Raw genomic sequence first — 21,545 nt, 5'->3', positions numbered from 1 at the left:
GCTCGCCCGGTCGAGTCTCTCGGCTTCCGTTGCGCATCGAGCAAGATGGCAGCCTCCGAGACGGTTAGGCTACGGCTTCAATTCGATTACCCGCCGCCCGGCGCCCCGCACTGCACGTCTTTCTGGCTTCTCATCGACCTGAACGGATGCCGAGTCGTCACAGACCTCATCAGTCTGATCCGCCAGCGCTTCGGCTTCAGTTCCGGGGCCCTCCTGGGCCTCTACTTGGAGGGGGCGCTCTTGCCCCCCGCCGAGAGCGCGCGCCTGGTACGAGACAACGACTGCCTCAGGTGCGCGGGCGGGGCGGCGCGGCGGGGCCGGGCGCGCGCCTGCGCACGCCGGGGCGCCGCCGGCTCCGGAGGCCGCGGGGCTGAGGGGCCGGCTGGCGGGGGGCTGACGAGCGGCTCTTCTGTGAACCCGGGGGCCTCTGGCCGGTCTAGTCAGGGTGGGGGACCGAACGTGGAAAAGCCCCGGCCTGCTGTCTGGGCAGGGCCCGCGTCTCTTCCAGCCTCGGTTTGCCGAGCGCTTGCTCCGCCGGGCACCGTTGTTAGGTGCGCGGCGCGGGCCTGCCTCGGACTCGGCCTTGCCCTGGCGGCTCGCGGCCCCGAGCAGACACCAACAGGCGTGTCTTCTTCCCCAGGTGCGGTTTCTCCGGTCTCGGAGCGCCTGCCATACCGCCTGCGGGCCTAGTTCTCTGTCTCATTTGGGTTCAGTTAAATAGGTGTTTGGGATCTTTTGGCTTTGAATTGGGAAACCAAAGTTTTAAATATTCTTTTGGAAATTAAAAAAAAAAATGGCACTGAGATGAGTGTGAAGGTGCAGTCGTGTAAATTGCTCACTTGTGGCTCATATGTCTCAGTAAAATGGTAAGACAGTCGTTTTGTTACAGGAAGAAGGACCCCCTTCCAGGGCCCGAAACTGGGCTGTTGTCTAACAGTAGGAAATGAATTGTCCGAGGAGACACGTGTGCTGACAAAGCAAGAGATTTTATTGGGAAAGGGCACCCGGTGGAGAGCAGTAGGCTAAGGGAACCCAGGAGAACATTTCTGTCTCAGGGCTTGCAGTTCTATGGTGATGGGATTAGTTTCTGGGTTGTCCTTAGCCAATCATTCAGAGTCCTTCCTGGTGGTGCAGGCTTGTTCAGCCAAGAAGGGTGCCAGAGAGGATTCTGGGAGGTGGGCGGACAGGTAGTGTCTCCTTTTGACCTTTCCCAAACTCTTCTGGTTCAGTTTAGTTGCTCAGTCGTGTCTAACTCTTTGCGACCCCATGAATCACAGCACCACCAGGCCTTCCTGTCCATCATCAACTCCCGGAGTTCACTTAAACTCATGTCCATCGAGTTGGTGATGCCATCCAGCCATCTCATCCTCTGTTGTCCCCTTCTCCTCCTGCCTACAATCCCTCCCAGCATCAGGGTCTTTTCCATTGAGTCAACTCTTCGCATGAGGTGGCCAAAGTATTGGAGTTTCAGCTTCAGCATCAGTCCTTCCAATGAACACCCAGGACTGATCTCCTTTAGGAGGGACTGGTTGGATCTCCTTGCAGTCTAAGGGACTCTCAAGAGTCTTCTCCAACACCACAGTTCAAGAGCATCAATTCTTCGGCGCTCAGCTTCCTTCACAGTCCAACACTCACATCCATACATGACCACTGGAAAAACCATAGCCTTGACTAGATGGACCTTTGCTGGCAAAGTAATATCTCTGCTTTTGAATATGCTGTCTAGGTTGGTCATAACTTTCCTTCCAAGGAGTAAGCGTCTTTTAATTTCATGGCTACAATCACCATCTGCAGTGATTTTGGAGCCCCCAAAATAAAGTCTGACACTATTTCCACTGTTTCCCCATCTATTTCCCATGAAGTGATGGGACCAGAAGCCATGATCTTAGTTTTCTGAATGTTTAGCTTTAAGCTAACTTTTCCACTCTCCTCTTTCACTTTCATCAGGAGGCTTATTAGTTCCATGTTCCTTACCAGGACCTCCTGTCCTAAAACAACTCATGCAAATAGTTACTATGGTGCCTGGCCAGGGTGGACGGTTTCAATCAGTGTTCTTCCCCTAACAGTTTCAGTTTGGATTCGTATATTGGAATGATTTATTTAGGGCTTCTTTTTTTTAAATGTTAGATTTATTTATTTTGAATTGAAGGATGATTGCTTTACAATATTATGTTGCTTTCTGCCAAACATCAACATGAATCGGCAATAGGTATACCTATGTCCCCTCCCTCTTGAATCCCCCTCCACCTCACTCTCCCATCTCACCCCTCTAGGTTGTTACAGAGCCCCAGTTTGAGTTCCCTGTCATACAGCAAATTCCCCCTGGCTGGGTGTGTTACATATGGTAGAGTGTATGTTTCCATGCTCCTCTCTTCGTGCCTCCCACCCTCTCCTTCTTCCCCAACCCGACGTGTCCGTAAGTCTGCTCTTTATATCTGCATCTTCACTGCTGCCCTGCAGATAGGTTCATCAGTAGCATCTTTCTAGATTCCATATATTTGCGTTCATATATATTTGTTTTTCTCTTTCTGACTTACTTCACTCTGTATAATAGGCTCTAGTTCATCCACCTCTTTAGAACTGACTCAAATGCGTTCCTTTCTATGGCTGAGTAATAGTCCATTGTGTGTATGCAGATGAACATCTAGGGAGCTTCCATGTCCTAGCTGTGGTAAATAATGCTGCAGTGAATATCGGGATACATGGGTCTTTTTCAGTTTTGGTTTCCTCAGGGTATATGCCTAGTGATGGGATTGCTGGGTCATATGGTGGTTTTATTCCTAGTTTTTAAAGGACTCTCCATACCATCTTCCATAGTGGCCGTATCAGTTTATATTCCCACCAACAGTTCAAGAGGTTTCTCTCTTCTCCACACCCTCTCCAGCATTTATTGTTTGTAGATTTTTTGATGATGGCCATTCTGACCAGTGTGAGATGATACCTCATTGTAGTTTTGATTTGCATTTCTCTAATAATGAGCGATGCTGAGCATCTTTTCACATGTTTATTAGCCATCTGTGTGGCTTCTTTGGAGAGGTGTCTGTTTAGGTCTTTTGCCCACTTTTTGATTGGGTTGTTTGTTTTTCTGGTATTGATTTATGAGTTGCTTGTATATTTTAGAAATTAATCCTTTGTTGTTTCATTTGCTATTATTTTCTCCCATTCTGAGCATTGAGTTTTCACCCTGTTTATAGTTTCCTTTGCTATGAAAAAACTTTTAAGTTTAATTAGGTCCCATTTGTTTATTTTTGTTTTTCTTTCCATTACTCCAAGAGGTTGGTCATATAGGATCTTGCTATGATATATGTCATAGAGTATTCTGCCTGTGTTTTCCTCTAAGGGTTTTATAGTTTCTGGTCTTACGTTTAGGTTTTTAATCCATTTTGAGTTTATCTTTGTGTATGGTGTTGTAATTTCATTCTTTTACATGTAGCTGTCCAGTTTTCCCAGCAGCACTTATTGAAAAGACTGTCTTTGCCCCATTGTATATTCTTGCCTCTTTTGTCAAAAACAAGGTACCCATAGGTGCCTGGGTTTGTTTCTGGGCTTTCTATGTTGTTCCATTGGTCTATATTCCTGTTTTTGTGCCAGTTCCAAACTGTCTTGATGACTGTAGATTTGTAGGATAGTCTGAAGTCGGGAAGGTTGATTCCTCCAGCTCCATTCTTCTTCTCAAGATTGTTTGGTTACCTGGGATCGTCTGTGTTTCCATGTGAATTGTGAGACTTCTATTCTAGTTCTGTGGAGATTGCCATTTGTAGTTTACTAGGGCCCACTCTGCGTCTCTAGGTTGCATTTGTAGTGCAGGCGCTTTCGCGATGCTCACCCTCCAGTCTAGGGGCATGGAGCGTCTCGCCATCTGTCTGTGTCATCTTCGATTTCTTCATCGGTGTCTTGCAGTTTTCTTTTATCTCCTTAGGCAGGTATGTTCCTAGGTATTTCATTATTTTTGTTGCAGTAGTAAATGGAATTGATTCCTTAATTTCTCTTTCTGATTTTTCATTGTTAGTATATAGGAATGCAAGTGATTTCTGTGTATTAATTTTGTATGTACAAAATCAAGGCTTCTTACTAAAAGCTTCATTTACAGTGAAAAAAAATTAGAGTTGTGAACCAGGCTACTTCCTTGTGCTTGCTCTTTGTTGAATGTTGAATATTCGTTTTCCCAGAGTATGTCAGATTCATAGGATTTTTTCATAGCATCAGGGAATGTAATTTGGAACAGTTGCTGTATCTTTGAGTGCATGTTTGTATCTTTCTGTCTTTCTTATAAAAGCAGGAATACTATGATTTACTAATAATGTTTATTTCCAATGACAATTTGAAATAGTTCAGGTTTCAAAAAAAGTGTTTTTCTTTTTTATTAATTCTATTCTCTTTGCAATTCAGGGACTGTTTATTATAAATAATGGATCCTCTCCTGTTACGTTTACTTTCTGATCTCCTGCTTCATGAATTAATAACTTGCTGATAGCTAATTGCGGTTGTACTTCATTTAATGAAGCATCTGAAAATTAAACTCTTTATAATGAAGTTAGCGATGTCAAAAGCAAACTATGAAAGCTCCTGTAGGAAATAAGTACAGCACCAATGGCAGGCAGAATTCTTCCTAAACACCAAATGCACAGTTGCATGTGTCAAGAAATATCTCTGCAGCTGGCTTCAGTGGTAAATGGGGCAGACCTTAGGAAAAAGTTGAATTTGGAAAAGTCCTGTATGTTTTTGTGGTTTCATGTCCCCAGTCATTTGCTTGTCTTCCTCAGACAGACTCACTTTTCTTCAGAGCTACAGAAGAAAACAATCTCTTTTCTCAACGGTACCTAATATTTTTGGAGTAGAGCGAACTAGTTTTGTGTTTCTGTATATTATCTTGTGTCATGTGGACTGGATAATTATTCCACGTTTTGCTGCTAAGTGCAGATGGTTGAGAAAGGAGAGATCATTATGGAACACGAATGATCAGGGAATTCAGCAGTAACTGAAGGGTAGGTGGGGAAATGTTGGATGGCCCTGTATAGCTGTGGAGACGGAAGCAATATTAACTTGGTGAATTTGACCAGCAGAAGGGCTTTGTTGGGATTGCCAGGAGTGCTTAGAGAATTCTCATGAGGGAACATGGGGCCTGGTTGTGGGAATCATGAGAAATAAGCCTGGAGGCTCAAGAGCATCTCCACACTTGTCTGCTGCGGTCACTTCCTCACAGCCCTTTCTTTTGAACCCTCAGAAGCTGACTCCTCTGCCCCCAGGCTGCTGACAGTGGCCTCCTGAAGGCGGTCTCCATCTCCCCTGGGAAGAGGATGCACTCCCGTTGGCCTGGAGCCCCGTTAGTCTGCGAGGGCCGCTCTGATGAAATACCACAGGCTTAAGCAACCGAAAGTTCTCTCTCACTATTCTGGAGCCTGAAAAGATTAAGATGTTGGCAAGTTTTGGTTTTTACTGAGGCCCCTGTCCTTGGCTCGTGGGTATTTCTCTTGCTGTGTCTTCACATGACCTTTTCTCTGTTGTCACAAAAAGGCACATGACCTGATGTCTCCTTATGTGTCCAAATTTTCTCTCTCATCAGGACACCAGTCACAGTGGACTAGGGCCCACTCTAACGGCCTTACCTTAATTTTATTACCTCTTCAAAGGCTCTGTCTCTAAATACAGTCACTTTAGAGTACTCTGGGTCAGGGCTTCACAGAAGAATTTTAAGGGGACACGATTTAGCCTATTACACTCCCTGAAGAGAGCTTCACAGGCTCTCTCTGTTGAAGAGTCATTCTGTGAGGAAACAAAGTGCCTTCTCTCCTCTGTCACTCTTTGACCCTGTGACATTTGATGCTTATTATTAAATACAGAACGTTAGAGACGAGTTCTCATTTCATATTGCTGTGATCAGTAGCTCCTTGGATGGCCAGCCAAGCCCCTCTGACATGTCTGTGAGGCTGGCAGTGAGCGTGAAGAAGACAGTGTTTGAGCCAGACTGAGAGCAGTCTGGTTTCCGGAAATCTTGGATGCCAGAGAAGGCCCTTGCCATTAAGGCTGCTGCTCCTTGTGCTGCTCTGGGTCTCTTGATGCCAAATCTCATTTTGTGGCATGCTGATGGTTCGAGGAGTATAGAACACCGGGTGCTCTTGTCTGTCATATCGAGGCGCGTGCTTGTCTAATGCCCTCGGGTTTTCCCTGGACATACTGCTGTGGTGGATGTTCTTCTGTATCTTTGTGTACGTGAGCAATGACTCAGTAAGATCATTCCTAGAAGGGGTGCTGTTTGGTCAAATGTTAAAATTTGATGAGTACTGTCAGGTTGGCCTCCGAAAAAGTTGTACAGGTCTGTATTTATGCCAAGAATATGTGGATTACCTCTGTTCAATATTGTGTGAAAGATAAGACAGCAGAGTGATTAAGAGATCAGGGTCTGGATTCAGAGCTCTGGATTCGAATTTTGGCTCTACGACTCATTAACTGTGTGCCCTTGCTCAGATGACAGACTTCACTGTAGGTGGTGATGCCGGGGACAGATGGGACCCCAAGAGATTGCAGATTCCTGCGTACACCCACTTTTTTGAATTCACCTCCATTTGATGGGACAAGTTCACTAAAAACCCACCAACTCCTGTCCCCAGAAGACATTCATTTTATTAATACATTCATTGTATTAACAAAAATTAGAGCTGACATTTAGATAGCTCTTGCTCTTAGCCCAGCACTGCTGTAAACATATATGGTAGCTCATTGAGTACTATAATTATTACCCTCATTTTCACAGATGAGAAAAGTTGAAATAATGATATTTTAAACTTAACCGAAGGCAGAAGAAGATTTGAATTCAGTCCCTTTGGCCTTGGCAGGCAATGACTGGGGGGAGTGGGGAGGTGTCAGGCAGTACACATGGTCATGTCTTTATTTATATATGATAGAATCCTCAGAGTGAACTTGCAGATTTAAAGGGAATCCCTTACATTTTAATACGTTTTACCCAGTTTGCCTGGCAAAGAGTTTAGTGAACAGGGAGTCTGTCTTAAAAATTTCTTGGAATCAAAGACAGGTAACTATACAGGTAGTCTGTTTTCACTGGTAATTATACAGGTCGTTCACTTTTCTTTGTAAAAGGACAGCTTCATTCACTTCTGTTTGTAAGCGGACAGTTACATTTGTTGTCTGTGATCCAAGTGGAGAAATGAAGAGCATTGCCAGAAAAGTGCCCACCCTAATAAGAAGGGTAGCAGGCAAGTGAGCCGTTTCTCATTCCCTGGCTGGCATTTAGTTTCTCAATCTTTGTTCCAAACTGAAATTATCTTCAATAGCAGCAGATAGCAAGTCTGCAGCAGTCACAGGTTGAGTACCCACAGATCCTTGGTCTTGGGAATGGGTGAGGGCACCCTCAAGCTGCTCTGGAAGGCTCCTCTGAAAGCCAGGGGTCCTGCCTGCAGTGGATACAGCACGTGTGGAGTTTCAGTGAATTAATGAGCCGCAGTGACTGAACAGAAAGTCTTACATCTGTTTTCTTTTTATTTACTTACTTATTTTAATTGGAGGATAGTTACAGTATTATGACGGTTTTTGCCATACATCAGTTTGAATTGGCCACAGGTATACATGTGTCCCATACACGTGTCCCCCTCCACCTCGAACCCCCCTCCCACCTCTCTCCCCACCCTACCCTCTGGGTTGTCCCAGAGCACCGGCTTTGCGTGCCCTGCTTCACGCATCGAACTTGCACTGGGCATCTATTTTACATACGGTAATGTATGTGTTTCAGTGCTGTTCTCTCAAATATCCCACCCTCTCTTTCTCCCACTGAGTCCAAAAGTCTGTTCTTTACATCTGTGTCTCCTTTGCTGCCCTGCATGTAGGATCGTTGGTAGCGTCTTTCTAAATTCCATATATATACGTTAATATACGGTATTTGTCTTTCTCTTTCTGACTTACTTCACTTTGTATAATAGGCTCCGAGTTCATCCACCTCATTTGAACTGACTCAGATGTGTTCCTTTTTATAGCTGAGTGATATTCCACTGCGGTATGTATGACAGCTTCCTTATCCACTCATCTGCCAGTGGACATCTAGGTTTTTCCATGTCCTGGCTATTGTAAATGGTGCTGCGATGAACACTGGGATACACGTGTCTCTTTCACTTCTGGTTTCCTCGGGTTGTATCCTCAGCAGTGGGATTACTGGGTCGTATGGCAGTTGTATTCCCAGTTTTTTTTTTTTAAGGAATCTCCACACTGTTCTCCATAGTGGCTGTACCAGTTTGCATTCCCACCAATGATGTAAGAGCATTCCCTTTTCTCTATAGCCTCTCCAGCATTTATTGTTTGTAGACTTTTTGATGATGGCCATTCTGACCGGTCTGAGATGATACCTCACTGTGGTTTTGATTCGCATTTCTCTGATAATGAGCGATGTTGAGCATCTTTTCACGTGTTCGTTAGCCATCTGTGTGGCTTCTTTGGAGAGATGTCTGTTTAGGTCTTCTGCCCACTTTTTGATTGGGTTGTTTGTTTTTCTGGTATTGAGCTGCATGAGCTGCGTGTATATTTTGGAGATTAATTCTTTGTCAGTTGTTTCATTTGCTGTTATTTTCTCCCACTCTGAGGTCTGTCTTTTCACCTTGCTTATAGTTTCCTTCGTTGTGCAAAAGCTTTTAAGTTCAACTGGGTCCCATGTGTTCATTTTTGTTTTTCTTTCCATTACTCCAGGAGATGGATCATGTAGCATCTTGCTGTGATTTATGTCATAGAGCGTTCTGCCTATGTTTTCCTGTAAGAGTTTTATAGTTTCTGGTCTTACATTTAGGTCCTTAATCCATTTTGAGCTTATTTTTGTGTGTGGTGTCAGAAAGTGTTCTCGTTTCACTCTTTTACATGTAGTTGACCACTTTCCCAGCACCACTTGTTGACGAGATTGTGTTTTCTCCATGATATGTTTTTTTGCCTCCTTTGTCAAAGATAAGGTGTCCATAGGTGCGTGGACTTCCTGCATCTATTTTCAAAGTGTGATGAAAAGTTTGGTACTAATTATCATCTTAGAATTCAAACCTGAATCATTGCATTGCTACAAGTGAAAACAAATCGATCAAAGATGTGATGGAAAGTTCCGTATCCGTCAAGTTCCTCAGTTGTTCTTAGATTCACAGTATGCCAGACTAGCTTTTGCCAGTTTAAGGGTTACTTCCTTGCTGCTAGGTGCTGACGTCCACAGCTGAGAACAGCAGGCAATGAGTTTTTATTATGTAAGTCCCTGCTATTTCAGAGTTTTATTTCTCTCTGTGTCCTCCTTCTGGTGTCAGTAGCTTTTATTTTATCTTTATGTGTATGTGTCTGTATATTTGTGTATTCTGAAGAATAACGGAGGATTTTTTTCAACTACCACATTGAGATAAATCCATAGGATTAATGTACCTTCAAAAATATAAAGAATGCTTATAATCTATTTTATTACTCACTGGTTGTACTTTATTTTCAAATATGATTGTCTGCATTGTTCCCTGGTCACTAAAAGTACTTGATGAAAGGTATAGCTGTATGTAAATATATTGAAAGAATAATGTTTGTTTTTAGCAGGCATTTTTAAACACCCACTGTGTGCTTGACATTGGTGACGCTCACTGAGGTTTCTGTCACTCTGGCTGTGCATATTAGAATTAACTGTCGCCAGTCCATGGAGGAACAGAATTCCTTTACTACAGTAAAGTGCTGTTGGGTGAACTGTGTATTAGAGTTCTCCAGAGAAACAGAAACAATACGAGCTGACACAGACATGAGCTGTAGATGTAGAAATGAGGTTTTCAGTAAGGACTTGGCTCATGAGATTATGGAAACTGAGAAGTCCCAAGATCTGCAGTTGGCAATCTGGAAACCGGGGAAAGCTGATGATAAAGTTCCAGCCCAAGTGCAAAGGCCTGAGAACCAGGAAAGCTGATGGTATATTTCAGTCTGATTCCTAGTCTAAACGAAGAGACATTCTTCTGATGTCCCAGCTGAAAGATAGGCAGGGGGTGGCAATTCCTCTTGCTCAGCCTTTTATTCTGAGTCCCATTCATATTGGGAGCGTCTGCTCACAAAGGCGGGCTTCCCAGTGGCACTGGTGGTGAAGAATCCGCCTCCCAGTGCAGGAGACTTAGAGATGGGAGTTCGATCCCTAGGCTGGGAAGATCCCCTGGAGGAGGGCACAGCAACCCATTCCAGTATTCTTGCCTGGAGAATCCCATGGACATAGCAGCCTGGTGGGCTACAGTCTGTAGGGTCACAAAGGGTTGGGCACGACTGAAGCGACTTAGCACACACACATGCTCACAAAGGCAGTCAGTCTATTTAGTGTACAAATTCAGATGTTAATCTCATTCTGAAACACCCCTCCACACACACCCAGAACAGTGTTTAACCAAATATCTGGGTACCCCAGGGCCTATTGACCAATCTGGGGTCAATAGGGTCAGATTGAAAGTGAAAGTCACTCAGTCATGTCTGACTCTTTGCAACCCCATGGACTATATATAGTTCATGTAATTCTCTAGGCCAGAATACTGAAGTGGATACCTGTTCCCTTCTCCAGCAGATCTTTCCAACCCAGGGATTGAACCCAGTTCTCCCACATTGCAGGTGGATACTTTACCAGCTGAGCCAAGAGGGAACCCCAGGAATACTGGAGTGGGTAGCCTATCCCTTCTCTAGGGGATCTTCCTGACCCAGGAATTGAATCGGGGTCTCCTGCATTGCAGGCAGATTCTTTACTGACTGAGCTATCCAGGGAAGCCAGGTTGATACATGAAATTAATAATCACCAAATGTTATAGAATTTTATAATGGCTGTCAGTACAGTTTAAAACATGTTCAGTGTTTTCCTAAATTCAAACAAAATAAGAATGAAATCTGATTTAAAAAAATAGCTTACAACTAAAAACACAACGGGTAATCAGCATTGTCACCATTTAGGGTAGGCACATAACATAGTGGAAAGGTTGTGAACTTTGGGATTAGACAAACAAGCTTGAGTTACATTTCTGTGACTTACTGGCTGTGGATCCTGGGCAGTTACTTGTATGAACTGTAATTTTGTGATCAGTTTTAAAATGAAAAGAAACCTACTTCATGATGGTGTTTAGATGAAAGAAAATCTAATGTTAGGATGCAGTAGATGATCAATAAATAAAACTAGTTATTTGAAAGTTGACCATAAGTGACGCCATAGATCATTTTGTTAAAAAGAGCCTTTTATCTTGAAGTGATTTGACCTTTTTTTCATTGCCTGATGTAGTCATGCTAGAGTATAACTATGTCCTGGAGACATGCTTATGAATTACTAAAGCTTTCTCTCTTGTTCTTTTAACAGAGTTAAATTAGAAGAGAGAGGAATTGCTGAGAGTCCTGTAACAGTTAGTAATGGGGATAGTATTCGTTTATCACCTAGAAAAGCAAAGAAGCGGGCATTTAAGTTGGACGAAGATGAAGAAACTGAACTAGATTACAGAAATTCAAAGAAGCATTGGAAGAGGCATGAGAACAATAACAGTGAGAAGACCTTGGATTTAGAACCGAAAGCCACCACAGACCAGAGTGTGAGTAAAAAAAACAAGAGGAAAAACAAAGCCATGTGTGATGCAGTGGAGGTTGATGATGGAGAGACTGAAAAAAAATTGCCAAAGAAAAAGGAGAAACGTGAATATAAAAAACATGCCAAGACTCCCAAGTCTTCTAAAGCACAGTCTGTGAAAGAGTGGACCATCCAGAAGTGCAGCCCTAAAGCTCTTCCTGCTAGAAACAGCCTTGTGAAAGCCAAAAGGAAAGGTGGCATGGTCGTCCGTACAAAAGACAGTCCTGATTCCTCCTCAGAGTCTGAGTCTTACCACGAATCAACCAGTGATGGTCTCAGCAACGTCATCTTGGAGGTCAGACATTCCTCAGAGAAAATCTCGACTGACGTGTCAAAGGAGGGATCCTCTGTGAAAACCATAGCTGCAAACAAAGTGGCTCCAAAAACTGGTTTTACTTCTGTCCCTGTCAAGGGCAAGACCTCCAGAACATCATCATCTAGTTCAGACTCTAGTTCAGAGTCAGACGATCAATGCGTGATGCCAAAAAGCACCCCAGAGTGTACTGCAGAGTTCTTAAAAACTGTAGGCCTCTTTGTGGGAAGAAATTGTCCAGGGCCATCATCACAGGCTCCAAACACCGCTGGATGGAAGCAGTCGGACCCAAACAGTGGCAGTCGGACCCAAACAGTCCTCTGTCCTCCTCCCAACGTGACTCTCCCCGCCAGTTTGGGAAGAGGTTGGGGTAGAGGAGAGGACCTTCTTTCCTGGAAGGGAGCGAGGGGCCGGGGTATGCGGGGGAGAGGTCGAGGACGAGGGCATGCTGTTCCCTATGTTTTAAATAGAAACGCCGACTATCAGAAGCAACAGCAGTTGAATGAAATGGTGACAAACTCATCTACCATCATCCAGGTAAGTATTACTGTGAGCTCATGTCTTCCCCTTTCCTCGTGTTGTGTGTCTGGAGTTGATGTCGGGGTTCACGTTTTCTCACCAGTAACAAAATCTCATGACTAATACTGTTTTTCAGAATCCCATAGAGACACAAAAGAAGGACTACAGTCTCTTACCACTGTTAGCAGCTGCCCCTCAAGTCGGAGAAAAGATTGCATTTAAGGTATATATTTAAAAAACAACAACAGTTAACAACAAAAGAGTTTGTTCCTCTTCCCAATAAACTTATTCATTAGCACATTAGGTTACATTTGTATTCATAAATTAATATAATTTATGTTAATAAAATTTAATGAATTATTAAACTAATTTATATTTATAAAAACTCTTCCTGAATCATTATCTTTCATGTTCTCTTGCCAAGCATGTAGTAGGTGCCCAGTAATTATTTTCCGAGTGAATAAAAATGGCTCAGCCTGATGTCTGGAACACAGCAAGTGCTCAATAAAAAAAAGGCTCTACATGTCACCTCCAAACCTCCCAAAACCCCCCAAAGAACCTTTCCTACTTGAACCCCTGCTTTGCTACAGGCCCTTGGTAGGGCTTCCTGAGTGGTGGAGTAAGCACCCAAACATGGCATGCTTTGTTTTCTCAGGAGTAAGGAAAAGGAAACACGGGGTATCTGTATTTGTGAGTTTTTTTCTTCTTTTTTAGCTTTTGGAACTAACATCCAATTATTCTCCTGATGTCTCTGACTACAAGGTAAGGGTCTTTATTTACAAATAATCAAATGTCAGTACATTAAAGAAGCTAAAAACATGTTTGATACTGCTAATTACAGATAACAGATTTTTACGGAGTAAACAGTGCCATAAAGTAGAAAATAAAAATATTATCAAAATGTAAACTTTTTAATAATATCACTTTGAAGTCTCCCAGTGTTACTTTTCTTAATACCTAGGAGGAATATAGAATGAGAATAACAAATTTTTTTTTACTCAGTTTTTTCTAATCAGCTTAGATACACAAAGTTATTTGAGTATCCCTCCCCATGATCCTCATCTTTGAAAGGAAATAAAATAGCTCTTAGTCAGAAAGGGCTTCCCAGATGGCTCAGTGGTAAAGAATCTATCTGCCAGTGTAGGAGATGCGGGTGATATGGGTTCAGTCCCTGGGTCGGGAAGATCCCCTGGAGTAGGAAATGGAAATCCACTCCGGTGTTCTTGCCTGGAGAATCCCGTGGACAGCGGAGCCTGCCGGGTGAGCACGCACGCACAGACTCAGCCAGAAAATTTGATTATTTTCGGCATGGGGATCTATTTCGTATATTTATGAATTCCTATTGGTCAGTCAGTTCAATGCCTCAGTCGTGTCCGACTCTGCAATCCCATGCATGGACTGCAGCATGCCAGGCTTCCCTGTCCATCATCAGCTCCTGGATCTTGCTCAAACTCATGTCCCTTGAGTCGGTGATGCCATCCAACCATTTCATCCTCTCTCGTCCCCTTCTTCTGCCTTCAGTCTTTCCCAGCATCAGGGTCTTTTCCAATGAGTCAGTTCTTCACATCAAGTGGCCAAAGTATTGGAGTTGCAATAAATATTTAGGACTGATTTCCTTTAGGATGGAGTGGTTGGATCTTGCAGTCCAAGGGACTCTCAAGAAAGAGTCTTCTCCAACACCACAGTTCAAAAGCATCAATTCTTTGGTGCTCAGCTTTCTTTATAGTCTAACTCTCACATCCATACGTGACTACTGGAAAAACCACAGCTTTGACTAGACGGACCTTTGACGGCAAAGTAATGTCTCTGCTTTTTAATATGCTGTCTAGGTTGGTCATAGCTTTTCTTCCAAGGAGCAAGTGTCTTTTAATTTCATGGCTGCAGTCACCATCTGCAGTGATTTTGGAGCCCAGGAAAACATTGTTTCCCTATCTATTGGCCATTGTTTCCCCATCTATTTGCCATGAAGTGATGAGACCGGATGCCATGATCTTCGTTTTCTGAATGTTGAGTTTAAGCCAACTTTTTCACTCTCCTCTTTCACTTTCATCAGGAGGCTCTTTAGTTCCTCTTTTCTTTCTGCCATAAGGGTGGTGTCATCTGCGTATATGAGGTTATTGATATTTCTCCTGGCAGTCTTGATTCCAGCTTGTGCTTCATCCAGCCCAGCATTCCTATTGGTTCCTATGATCTAATATGGTTTCTTTTGCCTTACCAGTTAACCACAGGTAATTCACAAATATTATCCTTGGAATTTCCTCATTTAATATTTGTGTGGGACTTCATACTAGCATATGAACTTCATCACAGTTCAGCAAAAGTGTGACTCAGTGGGATTATAGAATTACATGTTTTCTTCCCTTTCTTACCCATTCAAAATTTTGTTAAAATCTTGTTAAAATGCATACTTTCTTATTTTGATGTGCGATTCAGAATGTAAGTCCATTTTTAAAGGAAATAATCGATAATGTTAACATAGTAATATAGATAAGGTACAACGGTGAATCAATCTGAATTGATACCTTGGAAGTCTTTTAAAATCGTGTTAAGAATCTTTGTTCAAAAGCAGGCTAGAAGAAGAATCAGTTCACGGAGAGATTTGGTTGGTTAGTTCTGGGTAATTGGTGTATTTCCATCTTTTCATCTTAGTTCCTTAATATAGGTGACCACATAACTTATCATCTACATCAGAACACTTGCAAATGAAAAGGATTACTATTGTATTGATAATTTATATTGAAGGGAAACATAAATGGACCTGTCTTGGGCAGACCAGGATGTTTTTTCACCCAACTACAGATGATTAATTTAATTCTGCAGTATGTGAGGAAATGGAAATAAACCTGGAATTTATATGTCCCACAACCTGTATCAGTCATTGATTCTAGATGATACAGATTTTTAAAATGCGTATTAAATAGATGTTGGTCATTACAGTTATTTTGGAAAGCTGTTTGCCACTTTGTTTCCAGTATTTTTAGGACTTTTTTGAAGTTGCTTTCCAAACCATTTCAAGAGTGAAAATCAGTGTTACTTTTTTGCTTTGATGTCAAATGCTGTTATCCAGCTAGATCATTAGCTTTATTCGTTAAGCTTGTCTTTAAAAGTCAAAGCTAAAAAATAAAAATAAAAATAAAATAAAATAAAAGTCAAAGCTATCTTCAAAGAATGTAGTCTCCCCAACCCCCCCGACCCTGTCTAATATGTATCCATGGGATTTTAATTTATGGAGGTGACTGAGTGATAACACAGCAGAGTCAGTGCTACTGAAGAGAGGAATTTATTATTTACATTTCCCAAGAGAAAGGAGAAGGCCACGCCAGGCAGGACTCCAGGTGCCAACAGCTGGCTGTGGCCGGGAGGCGGGGGCAGGAGTGAGGTGCTTCCATCCGGGCCTCCTCGGGGTTGGAGGGCAGGCTGGTTTGGATAACTAGAGGCTGTGGGCTCTAGGGCTGTTCCTAGCTGTGTAGCGCCTGCACCAGGGATGATTTAGACCAGAGAAATGTGGCCTGCTGTGGGAGTTAAGTTTCAAATACATGTTGACTTATTTAAAAATTTTTTGTTGAAATAAAATTCGCATAAAACTCACCATCTTAACTATTTTTAAGAGGTTTAGCACATTCATCATATTTCACATGTTGGTGTTTGACTTGGACTTTTATTTTTGAAAGGAAGGAAGAATATTAAGCCATAACCCGGAGACCCAGCAAGTAGACATAGAAATTCTTTCATCCTTACCTGGTGAGTCTTCTAGAAAGATATTTGAAAGCGTAGGCTCTTCACCTCCGCACTGGTTTCTGAATAGCTTCTATGCTCAGGAGCCGCTGTCTTCCTTGGCCGCCCTGGTTATGGTGCCCTCTGCTGCCTCCGTCAGCGCAGAGGGCCTGGGGGTGGGCCGCGCGGCGCTTTCGCTAGTTTCGTGTCTGCTGAGAGTTGTTGGGTTTGTTCCCCAAACTGTTAGGCACGTTGTTCTTATTATTGTAACCATGTAATTTCATAAAATTACATAAATTAATGAAAATTGATGGCAAAAAAAATTGTCTATGAAACTTAAATTGAATGGTGACTCAGGATTGTTGCTGAAAATTTTGCTTTTGAATTACATGTGATGGGTTAGCTATAAGAGTTTGGGAGGAATTTGATAAAAATCTGAGAAGATTCTGCACTTAAATTGTGTTGCTAATTTTATATTCTTGCGTCCACTTAAAAAACAAAAACAAAAAACCTCGGGACTTTTCCTGGCAGTTGGGTGGTTAAGCCTCCATGCTCCCAGTGCAGAGCGTGTGGGTTTGATCCCTGGTGGGAGAACTAAGATCCTCCATGCTGTGCGGCATGACCAGAAAACCAAACAAAACCCCTCAAAACTCAAAAACTGGAAATTGCATATATGCATGAGGGATAAAGTTTATAAAAGAAAGACAGCTCCAGTCAGTGACTCATAAGACCTACTAGCTCTGTTTGAAAAGGTTGGCAAATGAATGTACTTCTCTGTGTTAAATCAAAATAAAATGTCAGAAATATAAGTGTAGCCACACTCTCATGCATTATTTTAAATGGTTCCCTGCATTATGCCTGAATCACCCCACCCATTTTTAGTTCTGAAACCCTGGAATAACAGGGCTTTTATTGTGTATGGCTTAACTTGGGTTGTGTTTGCAGGGGTCCCTGGCCAGAGATTAGAGGCGATCCCTTTTTCTTTAGCAGACTGCAAGGAATTAATTATTTTCTGTTCATGTTTAAATAAGATAGTAAAAGAGTCAAGACAGTAGTATGTAAGAATCATTCAAAAAGATTTTTCAGGGGATTCCCTGGTGGTCCAGTGGTTAGGGTCTGACGCTTTCTCTGCTGGGGCTCAATCCCTGGTTGGGGAACTAAGATCCTGCAAGGTGTGAGGGCACCCAGAAAAAACACAAAAAACCTTACACTGGTTTTCCAGCTCTCTTCTGGTTAGATTTCATTTGAAGAAATCCTCCTTAGGAATGTTGGACAGAGGTTTGTCCGTGGTCAAATTCTGTGGACACAGCCTGATCACTTCTTGTCAGGTGATTGACAGTGATGATATCCAATTAGAAATTTTGTTTTGGGGAGCATCAAGGAACACTTGATCTGTTTTGTAGCAGAAATACAGGTAGTCCTCACTTTGCATAGTTCTAATGAATTTCATTTTCCATGGTTTTGTTACATAGAACAGTCTCCAGTGACACTGGTATATTAACTCTTCTTTTTAAAAATATCTATTTATTTCTTTGACTGCGCTAGGTCTTAGTTGTAGATCTGAGTTGCAGGATCTTCAGTCGTAGCGTGTGGGGTCTAGTTAGCTGACCAGGGGTCACACCTGGGTTCCCTGCATTGCGAGTGTGGCGTCTTACCCACTGGACCCCCAGGGAAGCCCCTGTTAGCTGTGAGTGAATGTGTGAAGTACCACCAGCTCCCCAGCCCACGGATCACTGCCCAGTCACGGTGCCCATTGCGATCAGTGACCCGTCGCCTTGCCTCTTTCACTGTTTGGCGGTGGGTCGCAGCACGTGTTACCCAGTCCCCACACCATAGCCCAGTGTGTGTCGTGGTGCCTCCTGGTCTCAGTGATAAACCCACGTGTCACTTTACAAAAGTGGGGAATTGAAATAGGGACTTGGCCAACAAAAATGAAAGCATGACAAAGAAACAAAAAGTGATGATGCTAAAAGTAACATCCAAATTGAATTTAAGTGAAATCATAGAAGAAATAGCTCACTGTGGAAATGCTGACTTTGAGCTTTCTGTGAACTTCTTGACATCAGTGAGGAAAGTGGTCATGATGAAAGGAATAAGGATGTCCTAGAAATTACATCAGCAAAAAAATAAAACTGTGAAAAAGAAACTCTCAGATCTATCTCATAACATTCAAAACTCAAAGGATAACTTGCTGGAAGTGGACGCAAACAGAAGGGAGTGTGACAGCTGTGCCAGGCATGGAAAAGATCCTCGCTCTGCATTGTGGTCAGACGGCAAGGGGGCGAGCGCTGATCAAACCACCCGGGATATGTGTGGACACAGAGCATTCTCTAATTCTCATTTTTTCTGTTTTAAATTAGGTCAGTATCCTACATAAATAGCAGTTTTACTGTGTTTTCATTTCCCTATACAGTAAAGGTTTGAATGTTCTGACAAATTTTGAAGATCATGAGACAGTCATAAGTTTCCCCATTGGTTAAGATTGTTTTGCATGATTTCAGCTTGTGTGGTCATTTTTATAGCCCCACCCTACCATATAAAATGAAGACTGCTGTGTTACCAAGGAAGCATGTATAATTTCTGCGGACACAGCAAGATACAAGAATTTTGCAGAATTCACATTACCTTCTCTTGTTGAAACAAACCAGTTCTGGGGGGGTAGGGATTATCTTGTGGTCACACATGCTTTTCTGGGATTGCTAGTGCTAGTGTATCAGCTCCCTTCTTTTCTGTGAAGGGAGGATGGTCACTGTGCTGACACAGGCTTCACAGCATCTCCTGTCACTGAGCACTCCATGCTTTCCTGTGTGCACCAGCCTCCACGTCAAAGGACACTTCGTTTGTGGTGGTTTTTCTAATGATATGAATTCCTTGTAGAGGAACTTTTTCACTACTGGGAAATGACTTATTGTCTCTCCTTCCTACCGTCTGGTTTCAGCCATGAAAGAACCTGGGAAATTTGATTTGGTTTATCACAACGAAAATGGAGCTGAGGTAGTGGAGTACGCGGTGACGCAGGAGAAGAGGGTAGGCGTGCTTCTCTTTTCGGGATTGCTGGGCCATCCTTTCACTTGACTGGCTGCTGGTGGGCTGGAAGGTGACACTGCAGCTTCCTGCATTGCCTGCATAAAATCAGAGAGGGTCCCAGCCTTGGGGGGGGTGGTCTCCAGACGTCTCCACCACGTCTCCTTACAGTCACTACTACCTCCCAAGAGTTACCATGATTCTGACTTAGAACAGTGCAGATAATTTTGAAGAATGACATGCAATGATGAATCTGTCTTCTGATTTTGTTTAAGTCCTTAAATTGCCATTTTAGGAAGTATATGGTTTAGAGCTTTGTTGGCAGCCAGACTTCCAGAGATGCTGGAATGGCTGCCTCATTAGAGTATGGTAGCATTGAAGTGAATAGAATTTATATTTAAGAAACCGCTTCTTAAGGTGTTTATATTTGAAATGTTATGATATTATTCTGAAGTTTTAGTATTGCAAAGTCACGTTTTATCTGAAATATAAACTTGTGGAAACCCTAACCAGACTGTATGTTTTGCTTTGTCTTTAGGATAGATGACACTCAGGGATTTACTCCAAAAGCACATTTTTAGGGTCTGTGGTAGGCCCTGCAGATTTGGCCCCGTATCCCGTACTTCTTTATTTGCAATATATGCAGCCCCACTTTTTTGTTGAAATGTATTCTTGGAAACTACACTGGAAAATTAAATGTTGGAGGCTTTCCTCTTGGAGGCCTGAAGTAGGGCCTGTAATTAACGTTTTTGGACACTAGATGGCTCTCATTCATCCAGATGGCCTTCATTAGCTTTGCTTTCTCTTGGTAAAATGTGAAATAACTCCTCTGTTTTTAGGCAGCACAGGAAAAGAACCATAGAGCTGAATGAAAGGGCATCAGCAGCCTAGTGATAACCCTCTGGGCCGTATCTGCCTCCCAAGAAGTCTGCAGACTGCCTGTCCATAGAGACTGGTTGGGCAAATCCTTCTGACCCCTTGGTAACCAGCTGCTACCACCCGGCCCCAGCCCATGCTCTAAATCAAAGAAAGATGAAATATGTTTAATATAAAATTTAGCTGTGTTCTAGGTAAACAAGGCCTTCTACCTTAGTTGAACTGAATTTACTGGGACTCAAATTACTTCCAGTCCTCAAGCATTCTTTGCAAATGGAAATTGAAGTTTTTAACTGACTAAAATTCATATGACCTCAAAATGACGTCTCTAAACTGATATTTTCTGTTTTTCCTCAGATAACCGTTCTTTGGAGAGAGTTAATTGATCCAAGACTGATTATTGAATCTCCGAGTAACACATAAAGTGTGGAGCTTCCCTGAGTATGACCTCTCCACCTCGTGGTTTATAAATGTCTTATTTGTGAAAGTGACTATAACCTGAACTGTTTTTTTTTTAAAAGAAGATTTGTGAGTTGTATGCATTTTCGGTTATCTTCCATTTGCTGCATAGGAAAAAATCTACCTCATCATTTAAAAGAACATGGGTGTTGCTTTTGTAGATCTTTTTTTTTTCCAGGCTTAATCTTAGTAACAAAATTTACAACAAGACATTCCTTCAGGCATCATTTATAAAAACAATACGTACAGTTTCTTCTCCTTTTTATTTTTTTCAACCATCAAGTAGCTTATCGTCAGTAGGAGTTTGTAATACCAAATACAGAAAGTGCTGTATATCTTGTCTCAGTAAGTTTTATTAAGTAACGTTTTAAAACATGAAAGCATGTTACTTGACTTAATTTTTTAAAATTTAAGTTGTTCCATTCAACGTGGAACATCTTATACATTTCAAGTGTTTTATACTTGTGATTGTCAGGAGTTAACCAGTAGCTGGGTTTGTTACAGGCAATGAGTTAAGGAATCCTTTCACACTTTTCTCACCTTTAAGATGAAGGATTCTCAGGGCCTGTGGAGAGCAGTGAAAATAAGTCTGTGTGCCTGGGGAAGAACTGGGGCCCTACTCGAGGGGGTGGATTCACTGTGAGCTCAGGCCAGGGTGACCCGCCCAGCCACTCGATCCCGGGCGCCTGGCTAAGTGTGCTGTGCTGGAGTGAGGGTCTTGAACAGAAACTTCCTTTTCTGTTATTATTCAACACAAAGCTAAAAAAGGCTGAAATATATACTGTGAAAATTGTTTTAACAAAACATCAGATCCCTCCTTTGGCTTTGCAGATTTTTAAATAAAATCATATTGAACTAAACTTTCCTGCTGAGTCATCTTGTTTGGGTTTTGCAGATTGTTACCTTGTTTTATAATAATGCAGAAGATTAAAATTTTCTGTAACAAGGTTTGCCTTGACTAAAGACTCTGATGTCGCAAGGTCTAGTTCGGTGGAGTTCACTAGATCTGGGAGCAACTGGATCAAAGGAAATGTTGTCTACTTTTAAGTTGCATGACAT

General features: G+C 42.5%; 1 protein-coding gene across 2 annotated transcripts; it reads left to right on the top strand.

Moving 5' to 3' along the window:
* COIL (coilin) lies at window positions 1-21,346 on the top strand. Of its 2 annotated transcripts, XM_061390036.1 has the most exons (7): window positions 2-290; window positions 11,321-12,431; window positions 12,550-12,636; window positions 13,128-13,175; window positions 16,085-16,154; window positions 19,066-19,154; window positions 20,385-21,346. In XM_061390036.1, exons 1-7 carry the CDS (start codon window positions 46-48, stop codon window positions 20,448-20,450), a joined length of 1,716 nt encoding a protein of 571 aa, XP_061246020.1. In that variant the 5' UTR covers window positions 2-45; the 3' UTR covers window positions 20,451-21,346. The 2 variants fall into 2 exon arrangements, with proteins under 2 accessions (XP_061246021.1, XP_061246020.1); XM_061390037.1 differs by lacking the exon at window positions 13,128-13,175 and having other exon boundaries at window positions 1-290.
* The last annotated feature ends 199 nt before the right edge of the window (window positions 21,347-21,545 follow it).

Source organism: Bos javanicus, chromosome 19 (genome assembly GCF_032452875.1).
Source record: "Bos javanicus breed banteng chromosome 19, ARS-OSU_banteng_1.0, whole genome shotgun sequence".
In the NCBI taxonomy this organism is placed as follows: Eukaryota; Metazoa; Chordata; class Mammalia; order Artiodactyla; family Bovidae; genus Bos; species Bos javanicus.
Note: the sequence above shows the minus strand (reverse complement) of the source record. Positions and strands in the feature narration are given on the sequence as shown.